At 38.0% G+C, this 18958-nt stretch overlaps 1 protein-coding gene across 5 annotated transcripts in view; it reads left to right on the top strand.

Annotated features, from left to right (window-relative positions):
- CACNA1B (calcium voltage-gated channel subunit alpha1 B) overlaps positions 1-18958 on the top strand; it is a 378141-nt gene that overhangs the window by 274580 nt on the left and 84603 nt on the right. For all 5 annotated transcript variants that reach the window (XM_089675295.1, XM_089675298.1, XM_089675296.1 and 2 more), the window contains exons 22-26: positions 2671-2797; positions 3078-3207; positions 5183-5242; positions 8324-8430; positions 17851-17947. In XM_089675295.1, the coding sequence (XP_089531421.1) occupies positions 2671-2797; positions 3078-3207; positions 5183-5242; positions 8324-8430; positions 17851-17947 (521 nt within the window). The remainder of the gene's footprint in view (positions 1-2670; positions 2798-3077; positions 3208-5182; positions 5243-8323; positions 8431-17850; positions 17948-18958) is intronic.

Genomic DNA, 18958 nt, shown 5'->3' with positions numbered 1-18958 from the left:
AATTAAACAGACTTGTAAGTGCTTCCTCTACTTGAATTTCAGAGAATGTGATTAGCGTACCTTTTTAAAAGAGCCCTGGATACTCCACCAATTAGATATTCCTGCCATGATTCCCAGCTTTCTTCCAGTCTACCAGGAAGTTTGGAATGTTCCCCAAAAACTCCAACCCTCACTGCTTTGGGTGTCCCTGATCCTTCTGTCTCTATAGTATAAAATATATTTTAGATATCTAATGGAATGAGTGGGGACTCCCCATAATGGATTCAGCAGCTGCGCAGAACAGAACACCCAACATAGCATTTTCAGTAGAAAGTCATTGTCAGGTAACTCAACTCTCCAGAAAAAATGACATATCAGTTTTGGCAAGAGTGACCAAAATTAATTATTTATTTTTAGAGAGAATCAGCTTTTTTCAGACAGTCAGGTCTGACCCATAAACAGTGATTCACTCCAATTTGGAGTGAATCACTGTTATTGTTTGCAGTTGTAGTGTTTACAATTGGAGTGTATTCACGTGTATTATTGATTTCTACATTGATATTATATATCTTTATTACTATATATATATATATATATATATATAAATAAAATTTCTCACGTGTGTATTGCACATGTTATGCAGTTTTACATGATTCACGATTTGGGGCACGTTAATTTGTTTAAAATGTAATACACTATTTTGAGTTTATTTTTTTGAGGTACAAGAAAATCTGGAAACATCATGTGGGATAAAGCAAAGAAATGCATTGAGTTTAGAGGAGAAAAAGACATTATATAGAGACTGTAATTTTTATTTAATTTATTTTATATTTGGTTATATTGTGATTTAGGACATTTATAGTTTTTGTATACTTATGATTGGTTATTGATTTAGGTTTATTTTGATGAGAAAAGTTCCTTTGTATTTACGTTTACTTTCAAGGGTGAAAGTTGTTGACTTTTCTTTAGGGTGTGGTAGTTATGGGTATAGGTGATATTGTGCTGTAAGATTGGTTCAGGTCTCACCCATAGACTTATGCAAAGAAAGAGGGTCAGTGAGAATCTAGGAATGCTAAGCACGAAGCAAAGAAAAAATATGGCTGCTTTCATGTACTTATTTTATTTATAAAAATAATGTATTTCACTTTAAAAATATGTTTATTAATTATGCTCATCTCATTTTGCTACATTACGCATCTGTCTTTTCTCTCCTCTCCAAGTCTCTGGATCAATTTCATCTTCATGATCCCTTCCCAGAACTGGCACATGATTGCTTGTATTGTGTAGTTTTCCTTTCGCTAGAAAAATATGCCAGTCATTTTATAAATAGAAATAAAGTATTATATGAGCTACTATAAGTTAAATTACATATGTGGAAAGCGGTTACTGCCAGTCTATAGTTACACTTGTCTGTAGCACCTTTGGCAATAAAGTTTATTTTGCACCATAAATTGCCATAAAAATGGACCACGAGTCATTCATTACATAACGGTCTCCAGGAGAGGAAATCTGACAGTCACCTCAATAAAAAGGTAAGGCAGGCACTTTGTCACCTGAGGCGAGAGAAGGCTTACAAGTTCTGTGATGACCACACATGTCAAGTCACCCATAAATTCTGGGTGAATTTGCATCCCCTTGCCTGGTCACCTCTTCATAAATGCAATCTCTCAGAATTTCATTGATCAGATATGTCTGAAGGCCTCTCCTCCATCACCCAACATCACCACAGAGTACTTATGTGCAGTGTCTACTACCTGCTATCTTTGGTATCCTCACATGTACCCACAACAACCATAAGAGTACTGGCCAACAATACGGTCAAGGACACATTCCCTAGTCAACGGCAGTTGACATTTTGTTGTAGATATCAGTGGCTGCAGACATGTTACTGTAGACCAAAAACAAAAGCCATTGGAGTGAGCAGACCACTGCTCAGTGGATATGGAAACTCTTAATATTATTAGTATTTTTTATTATTATTTTATAATGTTATAGTATTAGAAGTAACAATATTGTATTTTTTGTGCAAAGAAAGCAGCACTTTTGTGTGGAATGTTTCTATTTATTTATAGTATATTTATTTAGAATGATTTAGTATTAAAGCCATTTTGATTAAACTAAAGGGCAAACATTTTATTTTGTTTTGGATAGAATGGTGAAGGGTTTAAACCCCTGTCAAGTTTTAACACCATCTGTGTCCCCATAGGGCAGGTTTCCCCTCACTTCCTGCTAGGATAGTAAGTAACATGAAATCTCTCCAATGGGAGCACAAATGCACATTTTTAGTAGAGTGAGGAAGTGTGAGAAATTTCTGAGGAATTTTTTTTTGTGTCTGTGCCTTCCTTTTTTTGTGACAGCTACACCATCTATATTTGATTAGGGGGCAGAAAGTGAGGGAGAATTTTCCCAATAGGGTCACAAACAGCCACACAAGTAGTCTAGTAGACACAAGCAGCCTAAAGGAAACATCAGCTCTTTCCCATTTCCAAAACTTTAGAAGTATGCTAATGTGGTCCAGCCTACATTTCACCCCAGTACACAATACCCCACTAAATTATCACTCATAACTTCTGTGGGTGATAGGCAGTGGTAGGAATGTTTCTATTTCTTGGTGATCTGCTGACATACATACCAGCACACATAATGCATCCCGCACAGAATAACAATACATCTTCTAATGACTCCTCACAGTCAATAACGTGGAATTCGACATCAAGTCTGAGGAGAAGAAGGAGATGGAAGCAGAAGACTTAACGAAAAATGGGCCGAAGCAGATCCTGCCATACAGCTCCATGTTCATCTTCAGCTCCACCAACCCGTGAGTGCTTTCAAATTGCCAACACATTTACCATCATCCCTCAGTTGTCATTGTTAGCCCTCATCTGTGTTTTAGGAAGGCTGGGTCACTTTGTCATATGAACAATTTCTGTCAGCAGTTCATTCCATCCCAGAGGAGATTTGCGTCAGACTTTTGCTTGGTTGTTGAAAAATGGTTTGACAGGAGCTTCATCAAACTGAGGAAGAATTTAGTGTGTGGAAGGCATGTGAGGTAGTAAAGACAAAACGCCTGATGGTTTTCCTTCTCGCTCTCCTGACAGAGTCCGCCGTCTGTGTCACTACATTGTCAACCTACGCTATTTTGAGATGGTCATCCTGGTAGTCATTGCCCTGAGCAGCATTGCGCTGGCTGCAGAAGACCCCGTACAGGCCGATGCCCCTCACAACGATGTAAGCAGCCCTGAGAGTTTAGCATGTTTTTTTTTTTTACACTAATATACAAGGATTTCAAAACCTGAAATGGGGAATTAAAAGAGAATGTGGTTTTGTTTATATTTTCTTTATTATGGTCAGGACTAAAAAAAAAATATATTTTTTTTTAATATCGTTTTTTTTATTAGTCTGGTACTTATAAAATATTTTACAGCTACTCATTTTCAGAAAGAAGGTGGAGCTTTTTAGGGTTCTTTTCTTTTAAAAATCATTTTGTTTAAAGACCACAGTAGCTCAAACTGAAAAAAAAGTGAATGAGATGGATCAGTGACTTCTTCGTCCACTGTCTCAGTACAGTTCAGTCAGAGATAGTGTGCCTTAAAGGTGAAAACTACTGCAATGTTTTCCCTTTAGAAAGCCTATTGTGCATTGGAAATCTATTGCCTCATATTCAGTGTTTGGGAAATATGTTGGGCATGCATGAAAGGGTAAACACAAATGGAAAGAAGTATCTGTGCTTATAAGAGTACGGCCATGTACAGCCATTCATTTGTATGATAGGCTGTACACGCCGTATACATGAACCCTATAGGTGTACGCCCTAAAAACTTAATTGAATTACCATGAGCATACCTAAATGTCCTGATCCTCTCCCTTCATGTTTTTGTAGTTGTCCAAAACTGCCAGGACCAGATAGTAGCTTGACATCAAGGTCCTGATCTCCTTACACTTTTATTTACTCTTGCTTTTTACTTTTGTTTGGTACTTTCTATTGATCTTCACATAATTAATTTTATTTATCTAACTAATGTCCTGTTTATTAATATACCTTTCTGATTCTTGTTAATTTTTTCTTGGTGTGTTTAGCACACACAAAACTACATAACATTTGGAAAAATATTTTATTTTATCTATAGTAAAACTAGGAGGTCTATTTCTAGAAAGAAACTGTGTGAATGTCTCAAGCATTCACGCAAACATCACAAATAATCTCCATTATTTGTGTAATATGTTTACTTCCTATGATTATAGTTTCATTTCAAAGTGGACCTGAACCAAAAACATGAAGGTTTGCAATGTTATAGGGAACATATAAAAATGCTAACGGTTCTTAAGCAGTACCATGAAAATTTTACCGTTTGTCTTGAATTCCCTCTGAAAAATGGCAGTGCATTTCCTGTTAATCACTTAGACACTCTTCTGCCTATAGCCTCATAGCTGTATATCTGTAATGTGAGATCTAAGGTGCTACTACCTCTGACTGCTAGTCTCAGGAGATTTGGAGTGTGATGTCAGAACCGTGCTGTTCACAGTTCTTCTTGTTAGAGGCTCTTAGATCATTTATTTATTATTGGTACTTATATAGCACCGTCAATGTACGCAGTGCTTTACATATATATTGTGCATTCACATCAGTCCCTAAACTTCAAGGAGCTTACAATCTAAGGTCCCTAACTTATATTCATACATACACATACTACGGTCAATTTAGACAGGATCCAATTACCCACCACCATGTCTTTGGAGTGGGGGAGGAAACCGGGGTACCCGGAGGAACCCCACGCAAGCACAGGGAGAACATGCAAACTCCAGGCAGGTGGTGTTGTGGTTGGGATTTGAACTAACGACCCTAATTCTGCAAGGCGGAATTGCTAACCATTGTACCACTGTGCTGCTAAGGAAGCAAAACTCTGCCTCTGCCAAGGTGGTCACTGCCACACACAGACACAGTGAAGAAGAAGGCATGGTAAGTCTGTAATAAGGGAAAGATCAGCTGCAGGAAGACCACAGATGATACTGATAACTAGTTGCCCATTGCCTGCCATTTTTTTATCGCAGCTTCCAGAGATCAGTTCCTCTGATGCAAACTGCAAAGGGTCCTAACTGAAAGAAACATTGGAAAGTCATTGTTTTTTTGTTTTGTCACAGTTTCCCTTAGTTTTTATTTTTCCTATCTGTTGGTAATAGTTTTTGTATATCCTTGTGATTGCAGGTGCTGAAATACATGGATTATATTTTCACAGGGGTCTTCACTTTTGAGATGGTGATCAAGGTAAGCGTAACATCTACATGAGTTCACTTTACTACCCACAATCCACAGGTGAAAACGTTCTATCTTGTATATTAATATGCAGTTGTCTGTTAATCAAGTCAAATGTATAACAACACTTATTTGTTGAATATACAGTTCCAGTCTTCGTTGCCAAACATTGTCTGAAAGTTGGAATTAGGCTTATAGTAGAAGCTGTTGCTCTCTAAGCTGAAGGGCAGGATGAGGAGGTACTTAACATGGTGGCCATTGTTTCTGAAAAAAAAATGGGAGGACACTTTCTTGCAATAGGAAAAATTATGTTGTGCATCACCAAATAGGAGTAATGACCACTTTCCTGCCCTCACATGACTGGCTGCCCAAGAGCTGAGTACTAAACCACAAGAGGAAGAGGAGAAGGTCAATTGTTTTCATATAACTGGAAGTATTCAGGAGGTTCAGGCAGGTGAACGGAGCAGTGAGGAAAAGTGTTAAAGGTTTGTTCCAGCAGAAAGGAAGAAAGGGTTGTCAGGAGAACCTGTCATTTTGGCTCGAATGGTAAAGTGACAGGTGTACTTTAAAAGTTACACCTCTTTGTGACATCACTTTGAAAAAAAAAATCCAACAAATCTAGCAAGTATGCAAATGTATGTTATACTGTATATAGTTTTCACATCATTAAAGTCTATGTATCAAGAGGCCATTCCCATATTTCATCTTTCTGCTTAGTTTCACTCATTGATGTCTCTGATATGCATATTATAAATGAAAAAAGGCATTATGACATAAATATTTGGGTCACAGTTTCCCCCTGCTTGGTTTTGTTTTGGGTTTTCCTCATCCATTATGGAAAAACACTCTCTACTGATATTACTCAACAGTTCCTGTGCTGTGAAGCCACACAGAACCTTCTTTACAGTGTTTTCCATAGACTTCCAGCAAAATCTAATTAATATTAGCTGTGTCATTTCTGTGCACTAATTAAAAGCTCGGCCGCTCTGAGAAGGCACTTCTCTATTCATTCGTTAATTAAAATATGGAAAGTTCTAAGAAGATTAGTCAGCGTTTGGGACTGGGAAACACACCCACATGATGGAGAAAATTTACATCATGCCGGGTTGTACAGCAACTCAATAACTGTAGACTAGCATCATCCATTACTTGCAGTTTAACTAGGCTGTTGTATAGCAATGCATTTGTACCTGGGTCTTGCAATAGTTACTGCCAGACCTAAAACAAATAAACAGGTAAGGACTTCTAACTTGACTCTTGTTCCAGATAAGTGACTTCAAATACAGAATTCACAGGATCAGCATAACAGGCAGCAATAAGCATTTTCACACAGAATCCCCATAGTACAGGTTTTCTTTGAAGCCCAGCTGTAGTTTCGGACAGTAAGAAAGAAATAAGACCTTTATTTGCAGTATTTGTCCCCATTGGGGATATTTTCCTGTACTTGTCAGGAGATGGAAAATCTCTCCATAGGGAGCAACAAACAATTTAGGGGATGGTTTGTACATTTGTCAGGTTTTATTATTATATGGGTCTTCCTGTACCATTGGCAACTGTTTCTCTTTTCTTCTCCTTCTGTCATATGAGGTGAAATGTCCTCAATGGAGTCACAGACAATAATATAAAGTTTCACTGATACCATCCTGTAATAACATTATACAGAAAACATGGCAAATGTGCTAAAGACAGCAAGCAACCCCTTCAACTGATTACCTTCTGCAGACTGCACTAAGAATAGGACATAAAAATGTGCAATTTCTTAATTTGCATGATCAGTTTGAGCTTAAAGTATAACTGAAGGCAACATTTTTTAAAGTTTTGGAGAAAGTGCAGAGGGATTAGAACACCTCAGTTTTTATTGTTTTTTGTGCCCCAGTTAAGGAGATTCACCCTCTCTGTTTGTCCTGTCTACCATTATCATTGAAAGTGAAAGTAAAGGAAATCCCAAATTTTGGGTTGTCCCTAGAAAAGTAATAGAAGAGAAATCTTCCATTGGGGATACTCATTCTGGTGACCTAGTGACCAAGGAATTCCCTTAATTTGCAGGGATTTCCTCTAACTTCCTTTTTGGCTATGGGACAAGAAGCGAAGGGAATACTCTGCAATGGAACACAGATGGCGAAAAAAAAAATCTGATGGGTTTTAACCCTCCCTTGCTGTATCCAAATATTTTATTGAATTCTTTTTAAATTACATGACAACATAGAATATACATGAATAGAACAGATCGAAAAAACTTCATCTGTATTCAGGAGATACTTCTCCCAGATTTATATAACCCCTTTTTTGGGATTATATAAATCTAGAAGTTTCTCCTGAATACAGAAGTTGTTTTTTTGGTCTAGTCTATTCATGTAAATACCATATTGTCATGCCATTTAAAAATAAGTTTTTCAGGTATTTTATAGGAATTTAATAAAAATTGTTATTTTAAACAGTTGTCAAACTATGGTGCTTTGGAAGTCCCCATTTCCCAAAATGTATGTCTATATATTAATAGTTCCACTTTAGTTAGACAGCATTTAAGACATGTATAATTAAATTACAGAGCGGCTCCGATAAGTGAAGTTGAATACCTTTATTGCAAAGTCACAGCCTCAGGAATAAGGGTTTTGCAGAGTAATTTTGGCCTAGTCTATATGACCAAAGCCAGAAAATTAAAATCTATTCATTCTAAGTTTGCACTTTGAATGGGAAGTTCCTTCTAGTGCAATTGAAGGCTCTTGGCGTCTCATCTTGCTGTGATATCCATACAGAGTTTTAAGCTGTTGTTGGGTCATACATGTGTGTAAGTGGTGAATAGGAGTCACCTTGTCTTGGATAGGAGAACATTACACATGGGGAAGTTATGACAGGTTGGAGCGTTAAGAGAGCTTGACCATGAATGTCAGTAAGGCCTCTGGAGATCAAATACTGAACTGTAATAAGGTAGGGTGTGGAATGTTTGAATAGTAGTCTACTATTCCCTTGAGATAAAAACAATTAGAATCAGCAGAAAAAGAAAGTTAGTATCTAGATTGATATCCAACATTTTTAAATTGTATTGCAAATGTTAACATATTGTTCCATAGAAGACATCTTTTTTGATTTCAGATGATTGACCTAGGTCTTCTCCTTCATTCTGGTTCATATTTCCGGGACCTCTGGAATATTTTAGATTTTATCGTGGTCAGTGGAGCCTTGGTGGCTTTCGCCTTCTCGTAAGTGTCATCTACCCAAAACCTATAATAAATACTGGTGGCAAACAGCATGAACAATTGTTTGGGCGTGTTTTGTGTGTACATTAGTTTAGTGATAACTTCAAAGTCTTCGCTAAATGTGTTCTATTTAATAATAATGATGATGGGTTATACTAGTGAAAATTATTTTTTAGCTTAGTTCAGTTGGACATATAAAAACACAAATCATTTCATTAATTAGATGTTATATTTACATAAATGTATTACATAATCTATGATGTCAATGATTTCCAAATGTATCTTCAAGTCCCACTAGCAATTCAGTTTTTGTGGATATCCACCGCACTGGTCACTAAATCACCTTGCTAACACAGGATTATCTGTGCAGATAATCATTGTTGATGGGACTGAAAAAAGTTTTGGGAAATACTGTATACAGTTATTGCAGGATCTTTTGCCCTCTTTTTTTTTTTTATCTTCTCAATTCTACAAACTGTTAAGATGAACAGAACAACCTACTCTAACCCATCTGGGATCCTACCACACCTAGGGGTCTACTGCTGGATATAGTAAAAGCTAGTCTTAGTCTTTCTGCTGGAACTAGCAGGATTGCCTTAAAATCTGAACTAGCAGAACATCAGTAGATTCTATAGCTAGATCAAGAAGGACTTCTCTGGATATCACTGCAGAACCTCCCTGAAACCCAGCATCACCCAGTAGTCATTAAAGTATCCACCATAACTTTAGCTAAATAGGTCTCCCTAAATCAAATTACTATTGATGACAGAATTGCATTGAATCACACCAGTACACCTAGCAGGACCACCCAGAAGCTTACCAGTACATCTAGACTATCTTGTATTCTTCCACTAGAGACTTAGACTACTACTACCACTAAGTTTGGCATAATAACATTGGTTCCTTCATCATTCTAGACCTAGTAATCCACCATAGACCTAGTAGTAACCCACTAGAGCCAATTTTTATAGATAACAGGAAGATGCTCGAGAACACTGCTAAATTATGAGTCCACTATAGAAGAAACATCCATCCTGACAACCGCATGTAACATAGGAGAACAAAAAGAATATATGCTATAACCTAATGAATTCCACCTAAATACAATTTGTTGTAGAGGTGATGCATTCAAACATAGGTTATCAAATACAGTTTGATAATTAAGAAATGCGTATAAAACATATGAAAGTTTATGCAGAAAATGCTGATGTACAATGCACTTGACTATTGTAAGTATATTTGGCTAAGAAGCATTTGTTGTTCCAGTACATACTGCCCTCTGTAGGACAGTTAATTCAATTGCCTCAGAAAATTTGTAGTCAATATATAATTTTATTTTTTTTTTTTAAAGATTACATTTGGAGGCTTCTTAGTAATGATTATAGCTAGCTAGGAAGGGGCGAATGAGGGGGAGACAGAAATTGTGTGCTGATGTTGACTTTGTTAAAGGCATTGTTGACTTTGTTGCTTTGTGGCTTTATGTAGTGTGCTTGTCTACTGATTTTACGCTTTCTCTTTGTCTCTCCATGGCCGGATTCTCTTTTTCTGTCTCTAGGAGTTTTGTTGGGTAAATGTAATATAATTTCTGCACATACAGGAAGATCCTGTATGTGTCCCCCAATTTTTGTTTCTGTGCCCTATAATTTTAGAACCATTGTAACACCAACCCTTCCTTATTGTCATTCTGTACTGCAATGTAGAATTAGCCACAACCATCTCATTTAATGTCATTGAATGAACTGCAAATGAAGGTTTAAATAAACCCTGGAGGCGTTATTAGACAAGGCACTCCTAGGGGGCAATTTTGAAGGCTGATTTGGAGGCTGTTAGATATTACAGCTTACTTCAGCGCATGTTCACATCATATAATTTCCACCCCATGCATTGACCCCAACTAACGAAGATTACTGTAAGATGGCCAAGAGATTTTGTACACCTTACAGCAGGCTTGGGCAACCTGTGGGACATTTTACTTGGGGTAATATTACAGCCTTGTGTGTCACATATTGCCTAAGCCTGCAACCCAAGATAAACCTTGGATCACATCTAATGATTTCTCATTCTGCACCTTTGTCATTCTGATCTTCTTAGTTTACCCGTGCTGTGCTGGTTAGACTGTTTATATCTTGTAAATGTAAATCTGGTGAGCACAGAGCCTTTCATACTCATCTGAGCATTCTCCAGTATTTGTCCCCCGTCTATGCAAACTAGCACTGTAGCCAGCTACTCATCCCTGAGTAGATGACAAACAGTAAATTTAATTCAGAAAAGGGGGTACTTACATTTAAAGAAGGCTTCTAGTCGGGAGAAAATAATCAGTAAAATCATACAGAATATATTATATCACTACCTTTTTCTATGAGCTGCAAAAGTATCTTTTAGGCCTCATGCACAAAAGATGTACAGTTGTGACCAAAATTATTCAACCCCCAATGCTGTAAAGGGGTTTAGGGACTATAGTGTACATTTGGAATTGTATTCAGAATCAAATCCTACAAGGACGTTGTAACTACCCAAATGCAACTAAAATGACATCAATTGTTTATGTAATACAGTAGTAAATGGTTCTTATGTGGTTTCTTCATTGCCACAATTATTCAACCCCTTAAAGACTACCACTCTGAAGAACAGAGGTTCATACAGGTGCTTTCCATCAGGTATTGAAAACACCTGTGGATGTCACCGAGCAGCAATCAAGCATAATAAGCACCAATTAGGCAGCTTTAAAATGACTGTGATACTCAGCTCCTTCTAGACATTTACTGGTGTGGTTACAAACATGGTGAAGGCAAGAGAATGGTCCAGGAAGACAAGAGAAGAGGTGATTTCTCTTCACAGGAAGGGCAATGGCTATAAGAAGATTGCAAAGATGTTAAACATACCAAGAGACACCTTAGGAAGCATCATTCGCAAATTCAAGGCAAAGGGCACTGTTGAAACGCTACCTGGTCGTGGCAGAAAGAAGATGCTGACTTCGACTGCTGTGCGCTACCTGAAGCGTAGAGTGGAGAGAAGTCCCCGTGTGACTGCTGAGGAACTGAGAAAAGATTTGTCAGATGTGGGTACAGAAGTTTCAGCCCAGACAATAAGACGCACACTGCGTAATGAAGGCCTCCGTGCCAGAACTCCCAGGCGTACCCCCTTGCTGTCTCCAAAGAATAAGAAGAGTCGACTGCAGTATGCCAAAAGCCATGTGGACAAACCACAAAAGTTGTGGGATAGTGTTCTGTGGACTGATGAAACAAAATTAGAACTGTTTGGGCCCATGGATCAACGCTATGTTTGGAGGAGGAAGAACAAGGCCTATGATGAAAAGAACACCTTGCCTACTGTGAAGCATGGTGGAGGGTCAATCATGCTTTGGGGCTGTTTTGCTTCTGCAGGTACAGGGAAGCTTCAGCGTGTGCAAGGTACCATGAATTCTCTTCAGTACCAGGAGATATTGGATGGAAACGTGATGCAGTCCGTCACACACCTGAGGCTTGGGAGACGTTGGACCTTTCAACAGGACAATGATCCCAAGCATACCTCCAAGTCCACTAGAGCATGGTTGCAGAGGAAAGGCTGGAACATTTTGGAGTGGCCATCGCAGTCACCAGACTTAAATCCGATTGAGAACCTCTGGTGGGACTTAAAGAAAGCAGTTGCAGTGCGCAAGCCTAAGAATGTGACTGAACTGGAGGCCTTTGCCCATGAAGAATGGGCGAAGATACCCGTAGATCGCTGCAAGACACTTGTGTCAAGCTATGCTTCACGTTTAAAAGCTGTTATAACTGTAAAAGGATGCTGTACTAAGTACTAAGATTGAATGTCACTTGGGGGTTGAATAAAACTGATAATGCTGTGAGCACAGAAAAGACATTTGTGGTTATTTCATTATAACTGTTATGTTATATTTGTCTGACCTACAAGTGCCTCTTTAATGTAAATGTAAGCAAGATGACTGAATGATCAAAAGCAATGTCAAACTGGCCAAAACACTCAATTTCAGTGGGGGTTGAATAATTTTGGTCACAACTGTAAAAAAAAAAAAAAAAAAAAAAAAAAACCAAAAAAAAAAAACTGTCCTAGAAGTTGGCAGCAGCATTTTTTGGCAGAAAAAACACCTGACGCTTGTAAACGTATCTAACGCTTTTCCTAGCCTTTAGGCACATTTACAAGCGTCAAGTGCTTGCGCGTTAATTCATTTAATTGGCCAGAATGATAATTTATTCTGGCCATTGAAATGACTTGCTCAAGCCCTAAATGTGACTAGCATTTAGATGCGCTTAGCCTTGTCAAACGTTTTTTCTGCAAAAACGCTGTTGCTCTTGGACACGCTGGCCCTAGGTTTTTTTTTTCTGCTGGTAAAAGATTCTAAATGTCTATGTGCACGGACACATAGGATAGCATAGAGGGCCACTTAGGAGCAGTAACAAAAAAACAAAAACGCCTGACACCCCTAAAAGTGGCTGCAAAAACGAGGGATGAGGGATAAAAATGTTATTACACAGCATCATAAAACTAAATTAAACAACATGTAGGGGGTCCTCTCCATGTTCAAGGATAAACAAGGCACAGGCAAATTGGGGATATCAGGCTATAGAGCAAAAAAAATTCCAGGACATTTAAAGGCTATACATACATACAGCCTATAGCTTGACAAAGGGCAGGGCTGTGACACCATAGATTTCAGATTCACAAAATTAAACTTTTTTTTTTTTTTTTTTTTTTAACAACTTGCCCACCACTTTACCCCACTTCCTGGCCAGGCCATTTTTTTGCTGCGTTACTTCAGTGATTGCGCAGTCAAGCAATGTTGCACCCAAATTAAATGTATGTCCTTTTTTCCCCAAAAATGGAGCTTTCCTTTGGTATTTGATCGCCTCTGCATTTTTGTGATGGGCGTTCTGACACTGGGGGGGGGGACTGAATAACTGCCACTGACATCCCCAGTGAAATTAATACAGTGATCAGTGCTAATAAAAAGCACTGACACTGTACTAATGACACTGAGCAGGAAGAGGTTAACATCTGGGGCGATCAAAGGATTAACTGTGTGCTGTGTGTGTTTTACTGTGTGCTGTGCTTTACTGTGTGCTGTGCTTTACTAGGGAGAGATGCTGTTTTGTAAAGCAGCGTGCTGGAGTTGACAGTGGAAAGATCTGTATTGTTTAAATAAAGACCTCTCCCTCATCAGTGATATTCGACGATCACCGGGAATACAAAATCACACATATACATACATATATATATATATATATATATATATATATATATATATATATATATATATATATACACACACATACATATACACACACATACATACATACACATACATACATACACACACGTGATTTTGCGCAGCCCTGCCGCCCTCTAGTAGTAGTTCTGCTATAGGTCAGTTGGGAAGCGGTTAATTTCACTGCCAAATGGTGTATCTAAGAAACAAAAAGCAAACAGCTCTACATATTTGAGTTTTGACTGGAGTCCTTCATGAATTTCCCACTTTACACTCACTGGCCACTTTATTAGGTACACCTTGTTAGTACCCAGTTGGACCCCTTTTTGCCTTCAGAACTGCCTTAATTTTTTCCTGGCATAGATTCAACAAGGTGGTATTCTGCACACCTTGGTTTTAACGAGATGTTATTTGAGTTACTGTTGCCCATCATCTCAAACCAATCTGTCCATTCTCCTCTGACATTAACAAGGCATTTTCGTCCAGACAACTGCCGCTCAATGGATATTTTCTCTTTTTCTAAACATTCTCTGTAAACCCTAGGGATGGTTGTGCATGAAAATCCCAGTAGATCAACAGTGTTTGAAATACTCAGACCAGCCCGTCTGGTATCAACAAACATGCTACATTCAATGTCACTTAAATCCCCTTCTTCCCCATTGTGATGCTTGATTTGAACTTCGGCAAGTTGTCTTTGCCACGCTAGATGCCTAAATACATTGAGTTGCTGCCATATGATTGACCGATTAGTAATTTGTGTTACCAAGCAATTGAACAGGTGTACCTAATAAAGTGGCTAGTGAATGAGTGTATGTGACCACTGGGAATGTTAGCAACAGAAACTTTTCAATACTAGTGGTGTGGTTCTGAGTGCCCCATTTTTTTTCCAAAGCCATTTTTTGCTTTTTGTATAGAAATAATTGAAAAAAAAGGAAGTGTGGAATATGTTCTTTTACAAAGATAAATAATATATCTATGACATGGTATATAACATGAAAAACTTAATAAAAGATTTGAGACTATACGCAAAGTCTTAAATTATTTCACGTTTTCTCAGCTGAAGACAAGCAAGTCCTGGAATACAGGAAAGTAAAATTGTACTTTTCAACACAGTTCTCAAACAAGAGAAATACGCATTTCTGCCATTAGGGGCACTGCAGTTGAAAAGGGTTCAGTTTAGTTTGTGGGCTCCATCTTGTATCTCCTACAGTTGGGTGATTGTTAAGATACAATTGATGATAGTTTCTGTCCTCTCAAGCCTTAATTGACAGGTTAGAGAGTAAATCTGACAAAATTAGTTTCTCTTTTTTAACATTTACTTGATTCCTGTTAGTGTTCTCCACCATCATAGCATAATGGTTAGCTATAGGTTCTCAGTAAACAGGTTTTTCTTTCCCTGTCTTAGTAAAATGGTGAAACCAACATTGTTTGGAAACATTTCCACAGTGCAAATAAGGAAGTGTTGCAAACCACTGCCACCCAAAAATACACAATACCTTCATTTATAGATAAAATGACACCTAAAAATCCGATGAACATTAATCAGACTCTTCCAAGAGCAATACATATGATTCTGGATTAGCATTGTCGATAACTGAAATATGCAGAAAGCTATAAAATTATTACAAGGGAAAAGGTGGGGGGAGAGGTTAACTGTTCTCATGTATAGTTGAAATACAGTCCTTGTTATCCCATTTATAATAAAAAACAACATTTTAAAAAGATTTATAATAAAAAAAAAAACATTTTAAAAAGCAAGTTTCGTTTATTGACTGAATAAGATGTACTTATTTTTCAAGCATAATAGTTTTATATACACTGCATTTTATTCCTAGTGTAACAAAGCAATTTTCAGTTTGTAAAACTACTCCACACTGAATTTTTTTTACAATTTTGCCAAAAATTCCCCCAAAAAAACACAGGAAAAAAAAAACTTTTTTTCCAGGAATTCAAAATTTCTGGAAATTTTACATGTCTAACCTTGCTATTGGCTGATTCATGTCTGATGACTTGCTTCTTTTACCTATGGTAAGGTGGAGGAGGCAGGCAAGATCACAACTTTTTTAGGCTTGGTTGAGTCTTTTTTTTTGGACTGCCCTAGAATTGGGGGCTCCAGGGTACTCATGTATAGATGTACCTGTTTACTCTGGAAATGAGCATTGTGGAATGTAAAGGTTTGTAAAAACTTGTTTTGCTAGGCCAGTTCCCGCAGGTGCTCCAACACTGGCCTGGCCTTAAACCCAATTTTCAATCGTTCTAGATATTACATTTTGCCTGGCCAAGAGTAGTAAAGTGAACTTTAAGAGGTGTAAAATATTGAACAGGTTTAGTTGTCTAGAAATAGGCAAAGCCCATACCAGACAACATGGTAGCCATTATGCACAGTTCCAAGTCCATCCAGTAGAAAACCCTCCATCATTTACAATTGGAAATTAACCCACTGATGGTCAATAGATGGAAATAACAAAAAGCGGAATATTATGTTTACTGGTATGTTTTTTTTCCTGACTTTGGAATCCCTTTAAATGCACTTTGGCTGTGAAGTATGATCTCCACCAATGGAAAAGGTGTTAAATAATCCACATGAGGCTAGGGCTCTGTAGCTGAAAGCCAGCACAGCACAGGTATGAAACCCAATCGGGTCTGCATGACTAACCAAGGTGCATGATGGATGAAGCATGCTCTGCATCTGGGAGGCCCCACTGGATGCTGTGGCCCCTCCCCGTTCCTAAGGAATGGTAATGTTAATGGAGCTCTGGTTAATGTCTTACAGCAACAATTCTCTGTTATCAGGTGTATCTGCATATCCTTTTAAACCATCCTGACATAACACAGAGAATTCCTTGTCCAAAGTTTGTCCCCTCCTCTGACACTTTGTTCTATTATTCTATTTTCCCTAAAATATTTGTGGTACCTCATTAGTGACACTGCAGGAGCTCAAAAATTAAAGAGCATACAGTATACTAGACAAACCCAAAAGAGTCCAAATAGTGTAAATAAATAGAAACACAAATCAGGCTGGATAATCACTCAGAGGCTCAGAACAGTTCTCTGTTGCATTGTGACCATAGGAGTGAGTGCAAAGGAAATTCATTCCAATGTAGTCCCCAAAGTAGCACTTCTTTTAATCTTATATGGTCAGAAGTCCATATAAAATTGATACAAAATTGCAAAAATATATAAAGCTACCTTTTTCTATTTTTTTTTTCAAATTAAATGGAACAACCAGAGTATGAAGGTAGTCTCAAATCTGATCAATAATTTAAATCATATGCTTGAAGCCACATGCAGATAGTCAAAGTATAACCAAAGACAAAACCTTTTTTTAATAGAATGAAGGAGGATTAGAACACCCATCTGGATTAAATCTTCCCATTAGGAATATGCAAAGTCTCTATTTTTGCTTGAGAATATTATTAGTGAAAGAAAATCCCTCATTTTGAGTTGTTACCAGGACAGGATTGGAGGGAAATCTTTCAATGAGGACGCTAGTTCTGGTGACTACCAGGGATTTCTCTCATTTTTCAGTGATTTCCTCTCACTTCCTGTTGTTGCTACAGGACAGGAAGCAAGGGGAAATTTCCCCAATGGCTAGAAAAGCTTGACAGGAGTTACAACTCTTCTTTATTCTATCCAAAATGGAAAAAAAATGTTGCTTTCAGTTCAAGGTTATGCTTACAGCAGATCATTGTATTAATGGGTGGCATTGCTGGTCTCTTTTTGAAAATGCTAGTTGTATGACTGTCATGCTAATCCAAAGGATTCAACATCCAGTGACACACCCAAACAAGCACACATCTCAAGATTCTTAACTGTACTCTGACTTTAATGGTCACATACTTGCTCTGGGTCAGTTCCTAAGAATCCTGAATTCAAGTGATACGCATGGCAGCCACTCAGTACACATATTTAGAGGGGCAGCTATGGAAGCCTCCATATTACTCTCAGTAAAGGTTTCCTTTAAGATAAATCAGGTCAGTTTTCCTTTCCATGAGTGATATTATAAGGTATTTCTCTGTGTTATAAAAAGAGATGTCTAAAAAAAAAATGAAAGCGCAGCCCTGATAAGAGTGACCCAGATTCTGGGAAGAGCATTGTGAGAGGTAAAGCATGAATCTGATCCTCCGGGTGAAGACGCTCACGCTGGGTGCCATCTTGTAATATTTGACTGACGCTATCTCTTTGTGTGTCCTCTGTAGAGGGAACAAAGGGAAAGATCTAAACACCATCAAATCCCTGCGGGTCCTCAGGGTTCTGCGGCCTCTGAAAACCATTAAGCGGCTGCCCAAGCTCAAGGTTTGTCTTCTTATCTGTCTTCTATGGTTTCATTTACTGCCTTGTTTTCTGACTTATTGGATGCATTTACAGCCTGTCTGCAGCCAAACAGCTAAAAACCCAGCTGAAATACATCTGTATTGACTATTTTATCTATCAGCATAGTAATAATTTCACCAGTTCTATCATTCAAGCATCCCTGGCACAGCTCTTTACCTATTCTTCAGCATCACGATACTGCTGAGGTCCTTCTCTTGCTTCCTTCCCATAGCCTGCTGAAAATCCTCCCTCTTCCAGCCCACAGTGCCTGAAACATGTTTGATTGGCAGCACTGTGCAGTGCAGTGCTGTGGGACTGTGCATAACTACAAAAATAGATCTCAGTCATTATTATTAGCAGTCTTTTCAAATACATGGAATGACTTCTTTATAAATATATAGCTGAACTAAAGGATGCTTTTTCGTATTCCCTGGGAATGTAAAATCAATTTAAAATACATTGGTGACCTGCTAATTGCATCTGAGAAACAATTGCGAACGTTTTCCTGGAAAACAAATTGGTGTTCCTTGTATTTCGTAACGTTATCTGTTTTCAGATGTTCTCTCCATGAGATGCAGCGTCTTGCCAGACGCACTCTTCTGAATAACCCCAGACCTATATCTCTAAACATATAATCCTATCTGTGGATTATGGATAGAGTTCAGTAAGGGTGTGGAGTCACAGATTTAGATTGTTCAAGGAAGCGCTCCTTGCATGAAAAATTACTTTTTGACTGTAAACTTATTTGCCCCATTTGTGTCAGTAAGCAAAATATATAAAACTGTTAATAAGCAAATGGGACAAATAAGTTTACAGTCAAAAAATAATGAATTTGTAGATTCCTTATTAACCCCAGAAAGTCAATAAAGGCTGTATCCTGCTCCACACAACACCAGCAGCTGCTCCTTCATAAGAGTATAGTTACCTCTGAGATAAATGACAAGGAACAGGAGAGAGCACCAGACTAAGCGCAGTGGTATGAGCACAGTTTTT

This window comes from Staurois parvus, unplaced genomic scaffold, assembly GCF_062004578.1.
Source record: "Staurois parvus isolate SC_StPar_1 unplaced genomic scaffold, SC_StPar_1.0 ptg000154l, whole genome shotgun sequence".
In the NCBI taxonomy this organism is placed as follows: Eukaryota; Metazoa; Chordata; class Amphibia; order Anura; family Ranidae; genus Staurois; species Staurois parvus.
This window is presented reverse-complemented; position numbering and strand designations above follow the sequence as displayed.